The sequence below is a fragment of the Typha angustifolia genome, chromosome 8 (assembly GCF_048772165.1).
Source record: "Typha angustifolia cultivar Huaian chromosome 8, ASM4877216v1, whole genome shotgun sequence".
In the NCBI taxonomy this organism is placed as follows: Eukaryota; Viridiplantae; Streptophyta; class Magnoliopsida; order Poales; family Typhaceae; genus Typha; species Typha angustifolia.
Genome location: NC_133246.1, coordinates 3835949 through 3859944, shown reverse-complemented (window position 1 = coordinate 3859944; position 23996 = coordinate 3835949). Strand labels below are relative to the sequence as shown.

At 36.9% G+C, this 23996-nt stretch overlaps 3 protein-coding genes and 1 non-coding gene across 8 annotated transcripts; 2 read left to right on the top strand and 2 right to left on the bottom strand.

Moving 5' to 3' along the window:
• The first annotated feature begins 614 nt into the window (after window positions 1-614).
• On the top strand, window positions 615-813 carry LOC140766355 (U2 spliceosomal RNA). The gene has a single exon (XR_012105395.1). It is a non-coding gene; the product is annotated as a U2 spliceosomal RNA (small nuclear RNA).
• Window positions 814-1586: 773 nt separating this feature from the next.
• On the top strand, window positions 1587-7540 carry LOC140766253 (inactive poly [ADP-ribose] polymerase RCD1-like). Of its 3 annotated transcripts, none has more exons than XR_012105307.1 (8): window positions 1587-1889; window positions 2866-4131; window positions 4317-4558; window positions 4669-4745; window positions 5208-5372; window positions 5456-5551; window positions 6229-6410; window positions 7114-7540. XR_012105307.1 is itself a non-coding variant. In XM_073105746.1 (7 exons), exons 2-7 carry the CDS (start codon window positions 3017-3019, stop codon window positions 7174-7176), a joined length of 1758 nt encoding a protein of 585 aa, XP_072961847.1. In that variant the 5' UTR covers window positions 1591-1889; window positions 2866-3016; the 3' UTR covers window positions 7177-7540. The 3 variants fall into 3 exon arrangements, 1 of the variants encoding a protein (XP_072961847.1); XR_012105308.1 differs by having other exon boundaries at window positions 1588-1889; window positions 6265-6410; XM_073105746.1 differs by lacking the exon at window positions 6229-6410 and having other exon boundaries at window positions 1591-1889.
• An 811-nt stretch (window positions 7541-8351) lies between these two features.
• LOC140766255 (probable inactive shikimate kinase like 2, chloroplastic) lies at window positions 8352-15725 on the bottom strand. 2 transcript variants are annotated; one of them, XM_073105747.1, is made up of 8 exons: window positions 15438-15725; window positions 15035-15225; window positions 14720-14914; window positions 12706-12767; window positions 11420-11486; window positions 11220-11338; window positions 9563-9739; window positions 8352-8631 (listed from the first exon to the last, which is right to left on the bottom strand). In XM_073105747.1, the coding sequence occupies exons 1-8, from the start codon at window positions 15669-15671 to the stop codon at window positions 8531-8533; spliced, it is 1146 nt and encodes a 381-aa protein (XP_072961848.1). In that variant the 5' UTR covers window positions 15672-15725; the 3' UTR covers window positions 8352-8530. The 2 variants fall into 2 exon arrangements, with proteins under 2 accessions (XP_072961848.1, XP_072961849.1); XM_073105748.1 differs by having other exon boundaries at window positions 15035-15200; window positions 15438-15575.
• A 1211-nt stretch (window positions 15726-16936) lies between these two features.
• LOC140765748 (probable transcription factor KAN2) lies at window positions 16937-20750 on the bottom strand. 2 transcript variants are annotated; one of them, XM_073104971.1, is made up of 6 exons: window positions 20067-20750; window positions 19895-19971; window positions 19146-19191; window positions 18912-19053; window positions 17800-17863; window positions 16937-17712 (listed from the first exon to the last, which is right to left on the bottom strand). In XM_073104971.1, the coding sequence occupies exons 1-6, from the start codon at window positions 20671-20673 to the stop codon at window positions 17623-17625; spliced, it is 1026 nt and encodes a 341-aa protein (XP_072961072.1). In that variant the 5' UTR covers window positions 20674-20750; the 3' UTR covers window positions 16937-17622. The 2 variants fall into 2 exon arrangements, with proteins under 2 accessions (XP_072961072.1, XP_072961073.1); XM_073104972.1 differs by lacking the exon at window positions 19895-19971 and having other exon boundaries at window positions 20029-20750.
• Between the last annotated feature and the right edge of the window lie 3246 nt (window positions 20751-23996).

Sequence of the window (23996 nt, the reverse complement as noted above, 5' to 3'; positions counted from 1 at the left end):
AAGGAGAGACGAAGCAGAGGGAAGAGGAAAATATATTAATGCCTCGACCTCGATTGCTAAAATTCTATTATACCAACCAAAGGTCTTCGAATAATTCCCAAGAAGGAATTAAGGGGATTAAAAAAAAAGGCCACAAACACATTAGTACTATCACGATATGAATCGGTCGACGGTTGACCCTTGCAGCGGGAATTAGTCGTGCTCTCAACTCTTTGCACGAAGAAGAGATCGTTGGGATCACGACGAAGGATGACATGCAGAGTGGGGTCCACGACTGGAGTTGCCGTTCTAGCATTAGATTGGATGTTTTCACTTAATGTCAATTATTTCGATCTAAAAGTCAACTGGGACATCCATCCTCAAAGCCAAACACATTGTGAACACACACACATATACATAAACCATGTTCAAGGCCAGATCACGATCGCATAACTTCCACGCTGTCTTCTTTCAGATGTTGAGTTGGAACAATAATTCTAGCTTATTGCATTGAGATTAATGACCTCGTAATAACTATTTTAGCCTGCGAACAATTTAGTCCCACATCGAGAGATAGGAGAGGCGCGAGAAGGAGAAGCGGCTTTAAAATGAGAGCTTCGGGGCCTTGGAAAAGCATACCTTTCTCGGCCTTTTGGCTAAGATCAAGTGTAGTATCTGTTCTTATCAGTTTAATATCTGATACGTGGGCCATCGGCCCACCACGATATTAAATTAATTTCTTTTGGGGGAGGGTCCACTCCACGTCAGCTTGCTGGCGGGGCCCTCGAGCGTAGCCCATGCGTTGCACTACTGCACGGGCCTGGCGCACCCCCTTACCAATTCTAATAACAAAATTTCCCTGCCTTCTGGATTGACGTGTTCTCTGAATTATGTAATATAAACTCTATACCTCATTAGGTGTATTATTATTAGACTTAATGTCTCGTCTCTCATAGAACCACTAAATTAATTGGTTGCAGTCTGATTACCACCAAATCTAGGAAACTAAAATACGATCATATAAGCCATAATTTGGTAACCAACCATAAAAATAATCTACAGCAACCTCAAGAAACTCACTACCCCAACCTTTTTCTACAAGTCAACCCTTGGTGAGGCTTTATTCTTTTTCCTTTCTTTTTATTGACTCACATAATTCTAGAACCCGTTTCTTTCACGGCTTATATTTAGACTTTAATTTCGGGGTTTTGGATACTTTGGTTAACGCATAACATTTCTTTTACTTGCAAATTAACTCCGCCATTTATAAATCTTACTGTAACACTATTCTCCCTAGAAAGCTTAAATGCGGTTAACATGCATAATTTTTAATTATGCATATTATTTTATCTCAAATGAGTAGATTTTTAGTATCCTTGACAAATTAAAGAGTTAGGGGAAATAGCTCATCCAATTAATTAATTTATAGAATACTAATTAATATTTTCCTATCTATGCGAATCTAAAATTGCTCATATAATTTAAAAAATAATTATATTAAGTAGAATCATTAACTCAGACGATATTTATTATGTAAATAGTACATATTATGAATTAGTCAGTATTCCTGTATTGTTTGTCGTGGAGACTTATTTTATACTCTTAACAATCCCGAAGGGGGTCGTTAACCGACGAGCGGTAGGATCTCAAGGTCCGATGCTTTGAGATTGCGAACGCTTGTTAGGTCCGTCGGATCAGGTCTATGGCGGCGGCGTCGTCGTCGTCGTCGTCGTCTCATTTGCGTTTGCCGCAAGAAACAGAGAGAGGATTTGATCTCCCCTTCGCCATTCGCCGCCTTGTCTTCTCTCTCGTGTCCTCGACCTCCGAAATCGAGAAAAAAGGTTAAAATAGAGAGAGAGAGAGATGACCCTTCTAGAGGAGATGAAGTATTTGATCCCCGCAATATTCAGGTATCTATTTCCTCCTCCGATTTGTTTCATAAGGGATCTGAGATTTGGTTGGCGGATCCGATCGATGGTGGTCTCGATCTGGTTCTTGTGTGTGATTGCGTTTTTCGAGCTCGTTCTTTTGTTCTCGCTGTTGTTTTCCTGTTGATTTGATCCGTGGCATCAATTTTGGGAGGTCTTCATTGGAATTGGGGGTTTTGATTGATATCGAATTGTGATTATCGATCATGGCGGTGGAATGGATTTCCAGGCGGAACTCTTTTGGGATGTTAAACGTGGACAACAAAGTTGTTACATTTTTCTGGGTTTTGAATTTTTTTTTTTTTTTTTTTTTGTGAAAGATGTCAATCTTATGATGGTCTTTGTTTTTGTTGTAGAGGATTTTAGCTTATTTAGAAAGATTAAATTAGTTTCTTGAGTCTATTTGATTTGGATTAGGTGAATGATCATGCGTTTCTCTGTTTAGCGTTTAGTGGTTCTGTTTCAACCTATACATCAAAGTTCCAGTACAAACAGTATTTTAAGATTATAGAGAAGTTAGATGTGAGAAAAAAGAAACTGAGACTGTTCTCTTGTGGAACTGGCATATAGGCTCGATAGTTGTCGATTAAGAGAACCCCTTGGTTAGAGCAGTGGTTCTGTTTCAACCTATACATCAAAGTTTCAGTACAAACAGTATTTTAAGATTATAGAGAAGTTAGATGTGAGAAAAAAGAAACTGAGACTGTTCTCTTGTGGCCCATTTTTTGTGTCAGTTGAGATAATGTTATCTCTTAACAGGAATTGAGGTTTTCACAGTAATAATAGAAGTGATTGGTGTGTCTATGTTTGTTTTTCCTTTTGAAAAATAGAGAAGATATTTATTTAGTAATGTTCCTTTAGTGAAGTGTTGTGTTCACCTGCATGCTATTCTTATAGACTTTCTTGTTAAATCATTTCACTACATTCTTATACTAAATATTGTGCTTATTGTCTTCAGGGTCAACTTGCTGATTGACGTTCCTGACATGAATCTTTTTGCTGTATTACATCATGATCAGAATTTGTAAACTAAAATTAGTAAAGTTTGTGGATACAGGTCTGTTAACATAATTAGTTAGTGTTAGTATTAACTTCTGTGTATGAAATAAATGGATTTGAGAGATCTCGTGGTGTTAGATAAATTTGGGACAAAGAAAGGGAGTCTTAAGAGAAAGCGAAACTCTGCTGCATATTCCACTGAGGCTGGTCTTTCCTCTGGACTGTGTCAGCATGCTGCAGGTGGAAACCATATCAGGTCTTGTAGCAGGATAGCATGTAGAAATGATGTCAGTCACCGTACTGATAGACATATTATCAAAAGCTACCGCAATTTTATGACAAGTGGTTTGCCACAGCGCGTGCTGTTTTATCAGGATGGTAAGTGGAAAGATTTCCTGGAGGACATTATAAGGTTGGCCCAAGGAGATTTCCAAATAAAGAAGACAATTACTGAAGCAGTATGTCAGAACCAGCAACTATTATTGGACTTTGTACACATGATCTGCATAGATTTGGAGACAGGTCTGAAGAAGCCACTTGCATGGATTGATGAGCATGGGAAATGCTTCTTTCCAGAATTATATCCAGAAGTTTATGCATCAGATGTATATGAGCCTTCCAGCAAAGGTAAGCATATTAACATTAGCTTTGAGCCAAATGGAACACGTGAAAACAATGGCTGCATTGAGATATCTATAAGTGCATCTGAAAGCTCAAATTTAGGACCTTATGATGAAGTAATTTCTAATGTTAAGAGGTTTAAGAGTGAAAAAGATTCTGCCAGAAGCAAGGATGAAGATATTGAAGTTGAAGAAGTTGGAGAAAATGAATGGTGTTTGCCAATTCCTTCTAAAGTTTCTCTTGTTGAATCTTGTCAAGGAAACATGACTAGGCAAGTTGATGGTGTAAATGTGGATTCTTCTGTTTATCATATGTTAATCCAGCGTTTGGGCCCACTTGTTGATGGGAAGGATGTTATTGGAATCTATAGAACCCCATTGATGGATAATTTGGGACAAGTTCGTTTTAACATTTTCCAAAAGCAGATAGAGTTTACTAAAACTCACCGTGGCAATGCAAATGTCCGTTATGCCTGGCTTGCTTCTTCTAGGGATGCTGTGGAGAAGATGATGTCTCACGGTGTCTTGCAAATTAAGAAGCCTTTAGAGAGCCCTATGTACGGTGTTGGTACACATCTTGCATCAGCAAATTGTCCCGATATCTGGTAAGTTTCTTATTTGAACCTGAACTATGGTAGTCATGGTGTATTGTTTAAAATCTTCTATGTTAACCCATGGATGTGCTCACATGCGTGAATTGTATCACCATCGTTGTTTCTTAATGGCACATTAATTTCTTTTTTTACTTTTGATCATTCTAAGAGAGAGCTAATGCAAATACTATCTACAGTGCTAGTTATACCGATGTTGATGAAAATGGCGTCATGCATATGATGTTATGCCGTGTCGTAATGGGAAATGTGGAACTCATTCCTCCCGGATCTAAACAGTTCCAACCCAGTAATGAAAATTATGACAGTGGTGTAGATGATCTTCAAAAACCAAAGCATTATATCATATGGGATGTGCAAGCGAACACACACATCTTTCCAGAATATGTTGTGATCATCAAAGTGCCTTCCAAAGCCAAAGGTAGTTTTGTTCCATTTATTGCTTCATTGATTGCTACAGTTCCTTTTCTGTATATAGAAGTCTAGCATTCTCATAATAATATTATTATTTTCTTTCACATGTCACTGCAGAATGTTTGGCTGAGGATGAGAACGCATCTAATGTCTCTGTGATCACAAATTCTACTTCACCTCATAGTCTACTGGAGGTACCTCCTTAAATTTTATTAAATTAAAATGTTTTAGCACAATAATATGCTACGCACAGTTTGGATCCATTCTTTTTACATGCTGGCAAAAGTTTGAATGGTTGATTTAATTGATCTGAAAGTAGCTATACGCCTACACCTGACTATCTTCTTAAAATGATAATGTTTTAGTACTTATGCTTGATGTCCTCCTGTCACAACTATCAACCCCTTATGCCATTTCTCCAAGTAACAAATTCAGGATGCAACTCATAAGCATTACATGTCCCGAGAAGGAAAATATATTATAATTCAGAGTATTTAAGAAAAAATATTTTTTTTATAATTTAGAGTATTGTTAGTAATTACACTCTAATTTTTTTCTACTGGTCTTCAGTTGTTTAAAACAACCTGTAAACTATATTTTTATTACCCTATGATTGCTATTCTTTTCTTGCCGCTAATCAGGATATAAATTTTCAGATATCTCCATCTTTAGCAAATCAATCCCAAGCTCCAATGTATGGTAGAGCTCCAAGAGCCCCCACATCACCTTGGATGCCTTTCTCAATGTTGTTTGCTGCCATTTCAACTAAATTGCCTCCTAAAGATATGGACTTGGTGAATACACGTTATGAAGAATTCAAGGTTCCAAATGTTCTCAAACTGATAATATTTTGTTGTGGTACTTTGATAGCCATGCTAACTTCTGTTTCTTTACCTTTAACCAGAAAAAAAAGATGAGCAGAATTGACCTTGTAAAAAATTTGAGGCAGATAATTGGTGATAAACTTTTGATTTCTACAATAATGAGACTTCAGCACAAGGTACTTCTTTCTCCCAAATTCTGATTGATAGTCGGATAGATGTTATGCATTGGGATGCCATAAACAGGCCCAGTATATTAGGAAGTTAAGTTGGGGGTGGAGGGGAGGGACAACTTTCATGATGGCCCCTCATAATGGTTCTTTTGGTTTTGATTCTCAGTTACAGCTTGGTTGACTAGTTGCATAGTAGCTGGAACACATCTCCTATTCTCCTCCCTTTAGCTGCCAAATTCTTTATAATATCAACTCTCAATTGGATGAGTAGCATATAGTTGATTTTTATATTTGTCATACTCTATAATACAAGTTGAGTCGTCAAGTATCTAAGATAAAAGTTGGATTTCACCCTATGCTATCCACAGGTGCAGAGGATCTTTGTTTTGTAAACTAGAAATGCTTACACTCCAACAGCATAAGGATAGCTAATGTATTTGTTGCAAATTTTATCTCCTTGATTCTGTTCTTTAGAATTAAGGTTGTGACTTTCGTAACTTTTTTAATTAGTCTTTCACCTTTTCATTTGATTATTTTTGACTGTCAGTTAGTATTCCTTTTTCTTTTATCAATTATTTGTTTGTACCACTCACTAGTTATGATTGAGTGGTTACATGTGAGGAACATCAGATTTTTCATCTGATAATTGCTTGTGTTACACATGCTGTCGATGTTTTCTCTAGCTGATCTCAGGACCACAACATCCATTATTCCATCAGATAATTCATGAGGGCCAGCTCCGACCACTCATCGCATAGCTTACACATCGACAGATGGAATCCGAATTTGTTGGATGCTCTCCTTTCCGTACGACGTGAATGATTGTGATAATTTATGCTTCTATTGGAGTTGGAATTCACCAAAAGTAATATTCTATTGTCATTCTGATTTGATAGGATTACCACCCTTAATAAGATTTAGTATGATAGTACCTCAGATGGTTTAGTTAATTATTAGCTTTCCTGTTTTTGAAGGCCCATGTATGCTAAGCCTAGAAAGTATGTCGAGGCCTGGTAAAACTGCATTGAACTCAACACTATGTTATGCAATCTGTTGCCTGAACATTGCTGTTCACAGCCCCATTCATGTGAGGCTGTGAGACTGCACCGAGCAATTCAAACATGTTTTTTCTTTGTTTGATTCCACATGTGGTGTTCAAACTTCCTGATTCTTCCAAACAATATAGTCTGATTAGAGTAGATCAATTTATTTTTGAAGAAGAGCATTTGCTTTTGTTAATCATTTGGCCTGATCTAAGCTTTTATAAGCTCTTGCTAATTCATGACATGTACCTTTATATGTGACTTCATGTTTTGCACCGCCATGTAACATTTGTGTGCCACTATTTTGTCCATTAGTGTTTTTCTCTTACTTATTTTGTAGGATGTTATAATTAGGTACGTCTGAGATGTACTTTATGCTGCTCAGTCTCTGGCCATTTGAGTTGTCATTACTTCTGTTAATCTTGTACTGTGTTCAGACACATTCTTGAGTAGGGCATTTTTGCAGTGTGTGCTACTAGACATTGAAGTTGCAACATCCAAAAATTATAATTTTCATATTTGCAGCTCCCGCCGAAGGCAAGACACGAACCATCAAGATCCTTGCCAAGGATGCAAGCTGAGCCTTGATGTGATGAAATATTTCTTCCAGCAAAGAGTGGCTGACCAATTCGATCTTTGCCAGAAGGACTTGAGGTTCAGCTAGTTATCAAACTTAGTATCATTGTCATAGAGCTAGAGTAGGTTTAACATAACACGTATCTGCCAAGTCATGTTAGTGTGTGTACGTTTTACTCTTATCAGTAACCCTGTTTGCGTTATGGATATATTTCTTTTTGCCTGCTTAGCAAATGTTTGTAGCAGGAACGTTCATGATGTCAAATAATTGTTCCAATTTACCGCTAGTTCTTTCAAGCACTACGCGAATTAAATGGTGTTGCACACGAGACAATGCTCGAGGGCTTTGATTTGCAATCATATTTATCTTTTCCAATTTCGCGATCAATTTTTTTTTTTTAATTTATTTAACGCACAGTAACTTGGTATGAAGTTATGAATGCTGGGTTATATGGTGTGTTGTGGCGTCGTCATTTGTATGATTTGTAACTGAGCTTTATTTCAGTTTCCAATTGACTGATCATTGCGAGGTGATTGATCTATGGATAGAATTATGAAGGCCTCGCATAGTAAGGAGATCTGTAAGGCCTGCGCATGAAAAAGAGAATCAAGTGCCTTTTACCACATGATAAGTATTTATCTCCATGCAAGATGAGCAAGTAGTCCATCATACGATATGCATGAACAAAAATATCAACCCTCTTCTAATCATGAAAGCTAACCAAGAGTTTAGTATGGTGAATTCAAGGTAATCCTTTTGGAAGAAAATTTTTATGAAGGGGGTCGGGCAGCAGCAGAAGTAGGTCTTCTCTGAAGGAACAAAGGGAGTCAATCCCGAGCAAATATCCAGAGAGCAATGGCTGGGATTCAAATACAAAATTCTTCCATGCTGCCTTCTCTTCCCGTTGTGCAAGAAAGACATATTCTAAACATGCCTTCTGTTATTGTAAGCCTGTATGTAACATCTGTTTGCCATGTCATTCCATTATTCCATTCATCTCTCCGTTATATGCATGAACAAGAAAGCATCAAATGTGTTAAAACATTTACCTTCGGGAAAACTAACCCTGAGCTGTCCCAGTTTAGATCTAGTCTGAAGAAAAAAAACAGAGAGAGAGAAAGAGAGAATTCTTCTAAAAGAATTCTTCTAAGAGAGAATTGCGGAGCTACTCTCTTACTCGCAGCAATTTGCTGGTTCTGTAGTATGATTTCCTGTTTATAACAAATTGTATTAATATGTGCAGAGAACTCCAGCCAGATGTACATAAGAGTGTAATCGGTTGTCAATTTACACTGCAGGAACGTCCAATAATGCATTCCAATGCACAGCAAACCATGAGTCATCAACAGAATCCAGACACTTTCGTCAATATTCTGGATCACTTCCACTTGATGGATCCCAACCAGGTGGCTTGATGTTGGGCCAATCCCCACGGCAACCTAACCTAATATAAAGACTTTTCTTCCCTGCAAGATATATCAACAGTCACAATCGAGATATTATATCTGAGAAAATACTAGAGAATCTCTAAAAGAAAGAGCTACAAAAATACGTGGCGTGTGGTTTGCTACAATAAAGATAAAAGCTGCTTCATGGTGAGTGCTCCAACAAATTTCAACAAGACACTCGCACTGGCATCCAAAGTGATCGATAGTGTAGATATATATAAGCTGATATTGCATGGACCTCATTCCTTTCGGGGGCTCATTTATGGTGTCACTTGGTCCACAGGTAATAGAGTTGCATTATATGAAGTGTGCCGAAAGCCAAAATAGTTTTAACCAATACTAAATTCAATTGAGAAAACATTTGGAAAGGCAAAGAAGCTATGATCAAATAATATGTTTCTGGTTCTTGAAAAGTGATTTTCTATATATAATCTAGTCTAGAGTGATTTTCTAAATATAATCTAATCTAGCGCATGTTACACATCATAACGTCTCACAAAGTGCGAGACTAGATAAGGACAGGTCGGTTTAGCATATATCTTTCTGTTCTGCTGCTTTTACATACGTAGGCTGTCTTCTCAAGTACTATCAGTATTTGGCAAAGGATACAATTTTGACGCCTAAGCAAGAAATCAGACACTGATCGTAGGAGTAAGGATTATACTTAGCTTTCCTGTTATCTAGACATTACAAAAATTGAGAGCCAACTTTAGAAGCCCTAGAGAGATAATGACAGTTATAGTTTAAATTATGCACAAAGTTATCAGAAGTAGAATCATCAGCTTCATATGTTCAGGGTAAGACACCTCTGGCAACCAAGGATTTGTCATTCTTAAATTTAATAATAAAAAAAAGAAAACCAATAAAATGTCTCATATGTTACCATCTAATAAGTGCCATGATTATGAAAGCAACTAAGCATGCAGCAGAGGTTATGCTGATGATGTACCTGCAAGCTGCTTATCTAACGAGGTTAATTGTTTTAAAGCACTTAGGCATCCTTGAGCAACCTCTCTAGCATGGTCCAACTCCCATTTCCCAAGCTTCACAATGACATCAGCATTGGCATAAGCTAGACTTCCATCTTCTATGTGCCTTCGAGCCTCCTCCTTTGCAGAAGCTTCATCTGTATCATAAAACCAGGATTTCAAGGAAGGGCCAGGAAATGAAATGATGCAAGTATTATAGTTGCATATAACCAAGTCCAAATACCCTTGTGCTGTGGTGTTACCATGCTAACGTTGGCATTCATGGTGCTGTTGAATGTCTTAACTATACCTCGTCAAAGAGAACCATCGCAATACAAACTATTAAGGTGCATCACCTACCAGGTTTTATGACTTCATGTAGCTAAAGATTTCCTCTGGTGCTAATGCAGCATGTAGAGCATAGGATCACAATTGTTTCATTATTCAGTGACAAACAAAACTAGTGTAGTTCGACAAAAGTCAATCTAGAGTGAAACTACAGAATACTGAGAAATATTAAATTTGAATTTCTGGACTCTTCTTTTGATAATTAAAGCATTATCTTGATCAGTCACTATATCAGTGAAATTCCAATTTTAATTTTATATAGTGAAAGTCAAAATCAGTGAAAGATTTTCATGGGAAGACTGTTGGTTGCAATCAACTTTAATGGAGTTTGTGCAAAACTATAACTAGCACAGTTAGTTCAATATGACATCTTATAGTGAAGCTGATGTAGTCTAGAAGAACCAAAAAAGGAAAAACATTTTGCATATTAATTTGACATCTATACGGTAATTCTAGACAGCCACATATCCATATAAACATGTGGGCATATAAATATATGGATAAAAATGTATTTATATGTATATATTTATTGTAAATGCTAAGTATTTAAGGATGCCAGTATTGGGAGGTCGATAAATCATGAGAACTTCTATGAAGTATGGATGCACTCTCTCATGTCATTTTGCAAATTAACTTTTACACCAAGAACATTACATTGTGATTTCTAGCTTCAGAATTAACTTAACTACACTAGCTAGGTTATGTAAGTTACAAACAAAAATTATATCTCCAGTAAACACACAAGAAAATGTTGCCATATGTGAATACATACATATGTAAGTTTGAGCATATGGATCAACATAGGTATGTCCACATTGAATGGGTTATCTTATCCAGATCTGCTCATGTTTGAAACAAAATCACATATGCTTACACTAGGTAAATTCTTGAACAGAGTGAAAATTTTACTCATTGTCAAACAAACTTACATATCAGTCAATATCGTAGGAAATGATTATCTTTCTAATATTGCAATTCAATCTTCAAAAAATAAATGCTCATTTAAGATCGTCATAGTCATGCAAGCATCCAGTTGTCTAAAGCTCATGCGAACACTAGTAACTCATCATATACCGGCATGACATTGCACCCAAATATGAGATGACAGTGATTTTTAGAAGTGAAATATTATACTGGATTGGTTGTTATCAGAACTAGAAGATTGTCTGAAGCTCATGCTAGCACTATCATAATCCAGCAATATCTCGGTATTTCAGCCTTCCCATTCCAACGAATATTGGTTGAGATTGTTTATTCATGAAGTAGAGAATGTTAAGAAAGTAGCCTTGCCTACAGCTTCAGATTGAGACAACCATACAGTGAATCCTGCATACAGATGCTGCCACTTGTCAGATCGGCTTGCAGCTCCATGCTTTCCCCCCAATGTAGCAACAACAGTGCGGACATGACTGTTAAAGGTGAAATTTAACATGATGCCCTACTAACCAGTTGTAACAAACTTCGGAATTGCAGTAAAACCATACGATAACCTGCTAAGACTTTCTAAGACAGCACTTTCGGCTTCAGCAACACTTGCTGCTCCTTCAGAAACCACCCCTGGAAGTTATTACACTTGGTTAATGCACTGCAAAAAGAACAATACGGAGGAACTGAGACTTTTGAGCAGTTGAGGACATGTCTAGGACTCAAGCTAAGTGAAAGCATACATGGAGCCATCACAATTTTTTACTTACTCAGTGTAAAAATAAACTATAAAAAATGGTGGAATCATCAGCGTAACCACATCAGATTGTGCAAAAAGTTAAATGGATGTTGTAACATGTTTGGCTAATTACTCTTAACTATTAAGATTTTGAGAAAATCCCTCAACAAGAATCCACTTTCCCTGATTGGATTGTTGGTATACTTTAAAACTAAATAAAAAAAGCATCTTGTACAATTGTACTCGAACCAAAACTGGGTCTGTACTCTACTAAGGCAAAATTCACGGACACAGAATAACAGACTGAACAATAAAATTCACATATACATGATTTTTAGTGGCACATCAATCCTTCTATGTTAATTGTTAAAAGCTCATCCTAGTTAAGAAAACTCCTACCAGAAAGGTGGTCACAAAGGGCGAGATATATTCAGCCTTAATTCATTCCTAGTGAGGCGGTTATGACAAAGAAATGACACTATGATGCACAACAGCAAGCCTTACTGGCAAAGTGGAAGCAATAGCAAAAGAAGAAAAAAAGAAAAAAGAGTCAAATATAATTCAACATGACCAATCATAACAGTTAGGAGTATCTTTCTATTCTCCATTATAGGCAATGCCCAACTTAAATTAGTAAAGTACATATGCACTTCTAAAGACTGAATCAAATGAACAGAAAGCTCTACTTGATGCCTGGATTCTCTGAATATTCTCTTTGGAACCTTTCTATTTATTTGATAAAGTTTTTTTTTTCATGTTTAGATTCTGAATTTTCTCTAGCCAGTACCCTAGTTCATCAGGTCAATTTAATGCTGGCCAACTGACACTCTCAAACATTATACTCTCCGGATGGTGCTGCTACTAACTAACCTACTACTGAAATCTGAAGTACGGATATATTATCAACCCTAAATGCTTTTAATGAACTACATGGCTTCTCTACTTTGTCCTTTTCTCCAATTCATCCCCTCACCAAACATAGAGTTCAACTTTACCAATACAAACAATAAAATATAGATTTATACAATAACTTTTAGTCATTTCATTCAATTGATGGCAGAAAAAGAGAACATAATGAAAATAAAGGTCAACTAGCAATGAGCAAATTCATACATGTATCAATGGGCTTTTCAGCATAGCTTTCCAGCAATTCACTTGTACAAAGTGGAACATATCTGCAACGTCATAGATAAAAAGGTAAAATCGAGGATAATTGCTTACTGAACAAACCTTATTTTCAATTTTATCTCAGTTTTAGATCAAAAAGAAACAATTCAATAGATTGGATGCACTAATAGAGATATAGACAACCACGAATCATCAATCATGCATGTGAAAGATAGAAAATGATCCTGCATAAAACTTTTTTTTTTTTGAGTGAACATCTTTCAGTTACTACTTAATTCTGGCAAATCAAAAGAACATAATGGCTGCTTTCAACTTTGGACTCAAGCATTTCTCCATAGTATCAATTATGTGCTCAAAATTTTGTGGCAATCATCTTTATAAAAAAAAAAATTCTCTTTCTAGAGCTACAAATAAAATAAGACCTAGTTTCATATTGTTTCATGGCATTCCTATCATTTGGCTAAACAATTCGGCAATTAATACTCAAAGAATGAAAGGCTAGGCTGAGCTAAAGTTTTTCATGTTAATCTTGACAAGTTTAAACAAATGCAACGGTAAACCTCGCAAGAAAAGTAACTTCCAAGGTTTTGAAAGGCACCTTGTATCCAAGATATGCGATCGGTCATCCTATGGCACCAAGGTGATATGCAGGCTCTTATGAAGCATGGATACAGATACGAGAATATAGTGATATGGATATAGAGATATGATAAATTCTTTAAAAATAGAAGAATATAGATACAACAATAAATTAATTAATAAAAAAATAGTTTTTTAATTATTGCCAACCAATATAACATATGGTAAAAAAAATGCATATCAATCTCCAAAAATTCATAGAAAAATCTAAGTTCCATCATTAGATAATACTTACACTAAATAAGTTCATGTACTATGCTACTATGCACTAAATAAGTTCCATCATTAGAAAAAAAAGTCAAAAACCCAAGTTTCTCCTATTGGCAATTGCGGATTGACATCAATTCTAACATGGACAAAGAAAATTCAAATGTAAAGCTAATATAAAATAGTACTATTAACGAGCTCCAATTGATTCAACTATGAATAGACTTGTAAAATTAAACATCAAAACAAAATATTAAGATAGTGAAGAGTATCGAAGCAAAATATTATAAATAGAGCTTCCTTTCCACTACATTTTAGGTAACTTTTAATGGGTTAGTCAAGTGGTTAGTGGTCGAGACTTATTTTTGTTGCAAACCTGACCCACTAAATCCCAAATAACTTCAAAACATATCCTGTCATATTGGAGTCGTATCCAACTATATCCCAGCCATAGCAGACAAATTAAAATTAATTTTTTAAATCTAGATATTCCTTCAATCATGTCCAATACATATTAGATCGTATCAATATCCGATACATATGGTATACCATTACAGAGAGGTAAAAGAAGTATCCATGCTTTAGAGACAAGCTATTATGAGGTAAAAGAATTTCCTTAGTCCACAACATCAAACGATATGGAGGATAATCAAGTAAACAACTAATTGGTAAATAGTGATACTAATCACTAATTAGTAAACGATGACCACTAATCACTAACCAGTAAACAGTGAATCATGCAATTCTATATGAAGAAAGCGTAAGCTCCTCCCTCTTGCTTCTTTGCAGACTGACTTTCTTGACATAGTTGCATAAGATGGAAAGATCCAAACCTTCCTTTTCTTTGTGGGAATGGCTACTCAATAGGGGTGATTAATCTGGCTATCCATCAGATGTTAAACTGTGTCTCCATAAGGAAAGAGAAAACTAGCATAGCTCAATTGAAGCTCTGTATTCCACAAAATCTTGGAGGCAATAAATTTCTGATATGTTATACATTACTTCATGAATTGCATGGATATATATATGCATCGGATTAGTTTGTGTACTGGCTATAGAATTAAGAAAGGAAGGACGATAATTGCAACCGATCCAATATGAATTGCTAAGAAGTTCTAGGAACATCACAATAAATGCAATAAAAAGTGCATACCCAATGCCAGCAGCAAGTTCTTCAGCAACTGCCTGATTAATCTCTGTGGAATCACCAACAATATAAATTGAGGTTCCCTTCAATAACTGAAGAATTCCTGATGTAAGGGACTCCCAAGATTCTCCAATATCAGGCCATTTCAAGTCTGTATCATACTTTTTCAGATTAACAACCAGTTGTTCCTCATCAATGTACCTGTTCAAGAATAAGGAGAAAGAAGGGAAATCTGATTAAGTCTTCATATGTAATATTATGAGCTTATGCATCATACTAAAATGCGTGTTTGATATCTTTCTCAAATCCACCCATAGTTACCAGATTGTCTCAGAGGGGTTTATCTTGTCAAATAAACGATTCGTCTCCATTAGAGTTACGAGAGTCCCAGATGCTTTAACTCTGATTAACAGTGAAGTCTCATCTATATCAACAAAAATATCTCTGGAACTTTGTACATCCATTGCGCCGATATCTAATCTCAGCTCTGCTTCAGAAACACTATCAGAAAACTGCATGCATTGTCAAATAAGAACTTACTTAAACGGAACGTCAAAATTTAAAAGACAACAAAATATAACAGTTTAAATGCATACGAAGAGAAGTAGACAATGGTACTTGACCACAATAATTTTCCTTCCAATAAAAACGCCCTATAACCCTAATCACACCACCCGCTGCAAGAACTTGATCAAGAAACAAGACGAAGAAGAGCCTCATTTACCTCGTAATTTCTCGTTCCAGCGGGAGCGGCGGAGAGGTGCCCACCGGAAACCGATCCGACCCTCTCCGAGACGCCGCGACCTCCGGGGAGGTGAAGGGACGGAAGAGATGGTCGATTTCTAACCCTAAGGAGAAGAGGAGAGCCGCAAAGATGTGCATCTAGGCCAGGGATTCTTAGGGCTTCGGTGGGGCTTCGGGGAGAGAAGGAGAGGGCGGAGAGGAGAGCAGCGGCCATTAGCGGAGCGGGAAATGGAAAGGATAAGATAGAAACAAGAAGCAGCTCCAACCTTCTTCTTCCCTCTCTTTTATGGGTTTGTAGTCTCCAATGGTGGCTTAGAAGCCTATGAGTTGGGCCGCCCCACGGAGGCCCAATAGTTGCATCCATTACTAGTACAATGGGCCAATTTAGGCCTCTCCAAGAAGGCCCAAGATATAAATCCCCAAAATAAATAAATAAACTCGTCAAAAAACAACATCAACTCGTTGCCATAAAAATAAAAATAAAAAAAGAAGAAATTTCCATAAAACCCCCCGCGATTTTGTAGCACGGTCTCCCAGCCGTCCCTACTGCACTATTCCTGACTAAGGAAACCAGCAGCAGGTCCGGTCACATCCAAGAGCAATAATCCCCCCCTCATGTGATCCTCGCCGTACAGTGCCCAAAGGCTAATAATAAACAAACCGAGGGGTCCTTTCTGCAAATCGCGGGTGGCAAATATTTGCGTAAAGAACCCTGGAGTAATTCTAGGAAAGGGAGGACGCTCGCCTTGAATGCCGGGCGGAGAGGTCGGGTCGCCATCACGTGCGAAACCCGAGCTTGCCCGTGCTGCCCGGACGATGGGATAGGAGTACGCGCTCGCCCTGCTCCTCCCTGCCCGGGGGCCAGACCCCCAATCATAGTGTAATGGATTGCGCTATCATTTATTTCCCCAGCTTTTATTTCAATTCTATTTTTCTTATTTTACACCTCGCTTCTTTTCTCTTCTTTTTTCTAAGGACTTTTATAAACTTTTCCATATGGATCTAAAAAAAGTGTTGTTATATTATACAAGTCCAACAAATATTAAACTATGAGTTTAAGAGAGTAATGTATACAAAGGTCCCAAACCATTTTGGTAATTCCCTTTTAGTCCTTTTCTTCTTAACAAACTCTCGCTTTGGCTCCCGCGCGATTCTCGCATACAAGAAACGGACTTTTGTCATCTACCCACGAAACGAGTGGGAAACGAGATGCGAGACGTGTTATTTAATTGTGGATTCCAAGTGCACGTTAATGATTGATGTGCAAGAAATGTGCTTTAATTTGTGTGAAAGGAGAAGAAGGGCTTCTTTTACAATTAAGACAAAATATAGGTACTAATACGCACACATAAATAAAACAAGAAAATTATCTTGCACGGCGAGTAATACATACAAATATTAATATTAAAAAAGTGCTTATATAAATAATAAATATTTGAAAGATATAAGTGTAAAAAAGAAAGAAAATTTGTGAGAAGAGAGTCAACTCACGGGTCCAATTACAAATTACACGCAGTGTCCTAGTGGGACAGAGCATGACGTCGTCGTCTGCTGGCACCGGAGGGAGGAAGCTCTTGGTTCCTGAGTTCCTTCCCCTGTCCTTGGATGTAACAGAGATCACAGATTCCATTCTTTTTAGGACTTCCCCTCTAACCCATGCGCTGCTGCATTCTTATACGGCAAAGCTTCACATATTTATGTCTCTTTTCCTTATAGATTATGCTCTCGTAAACTAGTCCTCGATCGACTAATGCATTGGTTAGACAAGTGTTTGGGACTTCTAGCTGAGATCCTTTGACTTCCAAGTTGTTAGTCAGGCAGGTAAAGATAGGCGCTTTTGTTTAGGGGATATAAAGCAAACCATGCATCCACTTGCAAGAGTAAGATGAAACCCTATTGCTTTCTTTCTTCTTCTTTTTTTTATTTTTTTCTTTCGCTTTATCAACATCTTGAAATCAATAAGCTATCTCATGTAAATGCAACAATATAGCTTTCTCTCTCTTGCCTTTGATCATAAGCCTTTACTCGCCTTTGGCACTCGTATCATTTCGCCTTGCTTTCTGCCACAATTCTTGCCTTTGTCTCTCTCTCTCTCTCTCTCTTTTCTCTCCTTTGCTTTTTATGGATTCTCTATATGGACATCTGATCATATATATGCATACGACTCAATGCGGCCTTCCTAGAGTGAATTCAAGATTAGGCTTCGTCTGCGAGGCCAAGTTCGACATGGTTTCGAAGTTTCTTGGGTGCATGTCCTGATTCAGAAATAATGCTGGCATGTTACTAATCCATCAACGACCCCAGATCATGATGAGCAAATGGGTTGAAGTGGAGATATATACCTCAAAAGAGATTATGCTCCTTGGAGTGGAGTCCCTAGTTTTGTCTGGCAACCACCTTCCTCTGCTGCAAGAACCATCATGAGGAGAATATTTTCTTTCATTAGTGGAAGTCCATGCAAAAAGAAAGAGCACAAGGGAAAAGAAGAAAGCATGCATCTTTAGTTCACCATAACCATGCATGATCATGCAAATTGCAACGCATCTTTAACTGAAGTAAAGTTGAACTCCCATGTGATTGCACTATATTACTTAGAAAAGAAGCTGCAAGGGAGGTTCAAAGGCCCATCTTTTTCTTGCTATATATCCTTGGCTGAATCTAATGTTGGGAATTGTCCCTTTCTCAGGTAGACTACGAGTCTTCTCTTTGAGAGGAAGATAGATAGGCTTTCTAGTTTAAGAGGCAAATAATTTTCTATTGAGGAAAATAAGCATCTTGCATTCCAGACATGCTTAATTTTCGCAATGTCATCCACAAAGTCTTGATCAGTATTTTTGTTCTATCTCAAGAAATAGAGCAATCAAAAGAAAATAGTGCATATTTTAGTTTGATAGGCATGAGAAATTTCAATCTGCTATATATTTGGTCGGCTAAGTAACAAAAATGGGAATTACTTTGCACTCTCGTAACCTAAAAGTTTAAGTTGTTAGACAGCAGACTAACAGTATTTAAGCATATTGGATGAATGATACACATTCAATTAAATACTTCATTGTTTGATAATAACTCGACAAATTTGAAAGAGCTTAGGAGAGAACTCATCCATTAGAAGTATCGTACCTCGAATTAAAATCATCTCTCAGTTCCTTTCTTTTCAAAATGTTAGAACAAACATAACTCTTATGCTTCTTTTAAATTGAGAGACTTACTTGGTAATTATGATCCACAAAATATTTAGTCTCTATCATAGGAGAACTCAAAATTGTAGATATCCACACAAAAAAAATGAGATGCGGCGCTCTTTAATGTAACTACATACATGGAGCAAATTTAAATGTTCCTATAAAATGACCTTGACATTCTTGAGATACCCAACATCAGAAATTAAGTTAAATATATGCTACAAACTTGAAGATTGAAAATAAACTCAAATGATCGAATAGCATGAACTCACCTTGGTGAATTTCTCCACAGACAATCCAAATCCGTGCTGTCATTTCCAACAAATCTTTGATGCTGAATAGACTGTTCTGATCCATTTGTGTTGTGAATGTCATGTATATTGTCATCAGAAATCTCTATGGGTTCACATTGTCCTACGATTAATAAAAAAATTATACATCACCACCGTTATAATCAGTAAAAGAGATCAAATTATTCAAAAAAGAAATTAATATTTACATATTACCAGAAGAGGTTGCTGGTTTATCTGTGGTTTTGATTGTCCGATACATCTACAAGAAAATAAATTGAAAAAAAAATACACCATAAGTCACTAAATGCAATATACTTAGTTTTTTGATAAATGAAATCAGATAATTTCCAGTAGAGCAATTGGCAGATTAACTAAATGCATATTAGTAGATTTTTTATGGAGTTCTCTATGAACCTATTGGTCTACATAGGTGCTCATCTCCTGGCATGTATATATAGTGATATCAGCTACTTATATAAAGCCCAAGAAGAAGAACTATTGAGACATGATATCTTTGTTTCTATAATATGGACACTATACTGTAGGTCATGACCTTAGTATTTTTCCTTTCTTCTTTGCTTTTGTTGGTATGCTTTCTGATCCTCAAGTAAAAAAAGCTGCTACCTACTTGCTGAGCTTACAGATAAGGCTTCAGGCCACACACACACACACACACACACACACACACACACACACACACACACACACACACACACACACAGAGTATATAACTTCACGATCCATAATAGTGCAGTCAAAGGAATTAATTAATTGAAAAAAGAAAAAAAAAACCAAGTAGATCATTTTAGCTCCAGAAAAGTGATCCTAAATCATGATGATCCAAAAATTTTAACCAAGTTTGGGATCGAAATGTAGAGTGCGTATAACTTCATCCAAAAGACCATGAGAAGAGAAGTGATCATGAAAGACAAGTCAAGGAGATCAAAGGATAGCTTCCTCACCTGTAAGTGAGACTTGACATGAGCCAAGGTGAGATCTTTCACATCCATGAGCTCAAGAACTGACTTAGGTGTGGCCCCTATTATATATGATCAAAAAGCAAAAGAACTAATTAATCAGCTAATTAGATTCAAACCTGACAAATTTTTATGCCAAACGAGCAAGTGTGCATACTCTCATGGCCTCCTAGCAACTCCACGGCATGTACGAAGCGGCTGTGGAGCGTCGTCGTCCACCGCATTCTCGGCGCCCTCATACCACGCTTGCCGGGCGACCGCGACAAAAACTTGGGCAGATGACCTTGTGTTGCAAATGGTGATGAAGAGGTTGTGGTAGGTGAGTCACAAGAATATTGTTGTTGCTGGAGATGGAGATGTGAGTTTGGGATGAAAGGAAGTGAGGGAGAGGTTGGGTAAACTGGAATTCCCCTTATAGGCTTCATGAATCTACTAAAGCTTTGGTGATATCCTTCGTGTAGGAATCCCAGTTGGTGGTGAGGGTGGTGGAAGTTGTTGGTTTGGTTGGAGAATAGGGCACTTGGGTGTGCTAAGGAGAGCTCGAAGCCACTGATATCGGTGTGCGAAGCCGATATGGGAGTACTAGTGTTGTCGTTGTCGTCGTTGTTGTTATTGTTGTTGTTGTTGTTGTTGTTATTGTCTAATGCTTTCCTCCAAAACCCTAAATCAATGGGCTCATCTGTGGAGTTCCAGCTCAATGATGGCTTGCTGCTTGGTGGACTGATTTGGAGAGAGAGATCAGGCTGTGCTGGGAAAAGCTCCATTAACTCGCCCTTCTTCTTCTTCTTCTTCTTCTTCTTCTTCTTCTTCTTCTTCTTCTTCTTCTTCTTCTTCTTCTTCTTCTTCTAGTACAGCTACTGGTTGTTGGTGTTATTATTACTTATAATGATCCTTTTATGTGAAGTGTGGAGCTTTGTGGTTAGAGGAAGAGATGCGTGTTGCTTTGGTACGTATGGGGAATAGCAAGTAAGTTGGAAGGTAGGGTAGGAGAAGAGTGGTAAAATGGCTTAATGTTGTGTGTGTTGTATTGAGAGAGAGAGAGAGAGAGAGAGAAGAGAGAGAGAGAGAGGAAAGAAATGTGTGAGGTTTTTCCTTTTTACTACTACTTATCCATAGGATGAGTTCACTTTTGGAAGACAAGAAGAAAAGGGAATTTCTTTAGTGAGGTCCTAAAATTGAGTGTTTGTCTCCAGCTTATTACCACCACCCCTTCTGAATTTTTGAAGCTTTTGCTTTGTGATACATTTGATTTCATGAGACCTTTATTCCGCATGAGGACTCCATCTTGTCTCTTTGTAAAAACCCTAGTGTCCACTTCAAGGGTTTTTTACCCTTACTTTTACTGCCCTTTTGCTCTTCCCTACATGCTACATCAGTGTATCAGAACAATCAGGGAAGCTTTCAAATCTGAACATTATTAACATTCATGAACAATCCTGATCATCTTTTACTCCATTTGAGATCTAACAATCGTTTTTGCACTTTTAAACTCCTCTAATTATCATGTCATCTTCAGATGGTCATATGATGTGTCACTTCTTTGAAAAGTGCATTCTTTTCTTCTTTTCTTTTAATCCTTTCTCCAATAGGCAATCTCTTTGATGATGAATGGACAACCTAATCAATCCCCATTTCATGTGCAAATTATTTAAGATGTATGAATTCTATAGTGATCTGACTATAATTCGATTAACATTCGATCCGTAGAAACAGTTCGCCTCAAATTTAATATAATTTGATGAAATTAGGCATAAATTACCAAAGAGTTGAGATTTAAGACACCATCTAATTGTATCTAATGTGCACAAATTTTACTCTCTTTTTTTTCTTTAAATGAAAGAAAAAAAAAAAAGTTGTGTTGATTTGCCACCACCATAATATTATTTCCTTCATGTAGATTGTGGAATACATGCTTCTCCTGCTTTGTTCAGCATAAAATCTTCTATTTGCAAGCAAAGCCTTGCTCATTATCTAGAGAAACCTTATCTTTATCAGGGTTGTTGAAGAATTATCCAATACTTAGTAGCATCATCAACCATAACTTTCACTCTGATCAAATTAATTAAACCAAGGGACAGAACTACTCTACCAACTAGTATGCATATATAAATGTGATTCAAGTGTACTTAAAGATAAGTTCACATCATTCATAGGTGGTCCTAATCACCTATCCAACACTAACAGTAACATTGAACTAAAACCAAGTCTAATGGAAAAAAATATATACATATAGCAATTAGAAGTTTCTAACAATCCAAAATATTGCAATAGAAATGGACATGGCTGTCTGTTTCAGAGCCACATGTGATGTGGGAGATATAAGTAGGCCAATTTGTGATGCTTTTTTTTTTTACTTAGAATGTTAACTTACATGCATGGATGCAGGGATAGCAACAGGGCCAAAGCCATGAGGTACAAGACAGCATAAAGCTCAGCGAGAGAGAGAGAGAGAGAGAGGACCAGAGCTTTAAATGCATGCCATTAGTTTGGTGTTGGAGATGGTTCTTTGATGCCAATGCATGCAGCTTGGCATCATACATATTTAGCCTTCATGGGCCCAGACCCCACTGAGTGCAATCAGCTCATGGGATTCCTTTCAATGACTTAAAAACCTACCTCATCTAAAACAATAGTTTCTATTCTCCTTGTCTTTTTTTAGATCTCTAGCTTCCCTGTACTCCATGCATATGTCACAAATGATATATTCATGATGTTTACTTGACTTGATTCACAGAAGACCCTATGAATTGCCAGTAAATATAGTACACCTTTTAGAATACAACTATTATATATCATTTGCAGATTTACTATAACTGAGTTGTCTATTAGATCTACTCATGCTAACCTTGTGTGGTAGTTGTGAATAGTTCTCATTAAGTCTTCTAAGACAAAATGGAATTTATTTGCAAACATTGTCTAAAATGATACAGTGTGATTGCTTAATGACTAACTGCTGAATTAATTCTGAATTAGGTCAATCTATTGATAAGCATCAATCAAACACAACATCTTGTCATCAGAAAGGCTTAATCTTGAAAGAGAAAAAAGAATGAACACTGGTGCAGATCTAGAGGCCTTTCAACCTTGTGGCTTTAAATGCATTGTCTGTTTTCCATACCTATCTATCAGAGTGTAGTCACATCTAGTAGATGAATTTTATAACCATTCATGGCCAGACACAGCAATGCTACAATTCACACTGATCACAGAAATTGGAAATGAATCATCTCATGACAAAATATAGGCAAACCATTTGAGAAGTCCATTTTTCTTCACCATTTTTGGTGTCTTAGGCCTCACCATAGATGGGCTCATCCTAATTCTATGTTCATGCTTACTTTTGCTAGGAGACCTCACTCTACCTCTCTCTCTCTGTCCTGGCCTCAAGATCTTTAGAGAAGGAGAAATTGAACACTAGATATCCCTGTACTTCCCTTCCATAAGGATCAGAACAGTGGACCACAAATCTTTAACAGACACCAAAATCCCAGCTACTTAGGTCAGAGCACATTAAAGATTGAAGACAGAAGAAATCTGCAAGTAGATCAAGCACTACTAAACTTCTTTCTTCTTATTATTAATTACACTTAAGACTCCACAAGTAATTGCACATTTTTTTATAGACTCCTTATTTTTTTTAGCCTGAAACTTTAAACCCCTCAGCTTTCTATTATCTCTCACCCTCAATCAACTAAGTCGGTAACAGTCATGGATTGGTTCCCTTGGATGGACTTCTCCTTTTGGCATACTAATCTACATTTTTCTTTCATTTTAAGGTAAGAGTAAAATGGTCGCTAAAATACCTTGAATTGGTCAAATAAACTACTAGCACTAAAGGGGTTTTATATAAGTTGAAATGACACTATGCTATGAAAAATAAATAAGAAAAAGTATGTGAAAATGGACAATAGAGGTTTAAGTGTAATTATTTTTTATTTTTTAAAGGGAAAAAAAAAGAACAAAAGAATGTAAGTAAAAACAAGAAAAATGATTCTAGGATATCTAATCTTTCAATAAGAATCCTTAATTTAGTCTAAGCAAAATAATTTAACCAAAAACTAGGGGTGTAAGTAAATTGAGGCTGAGA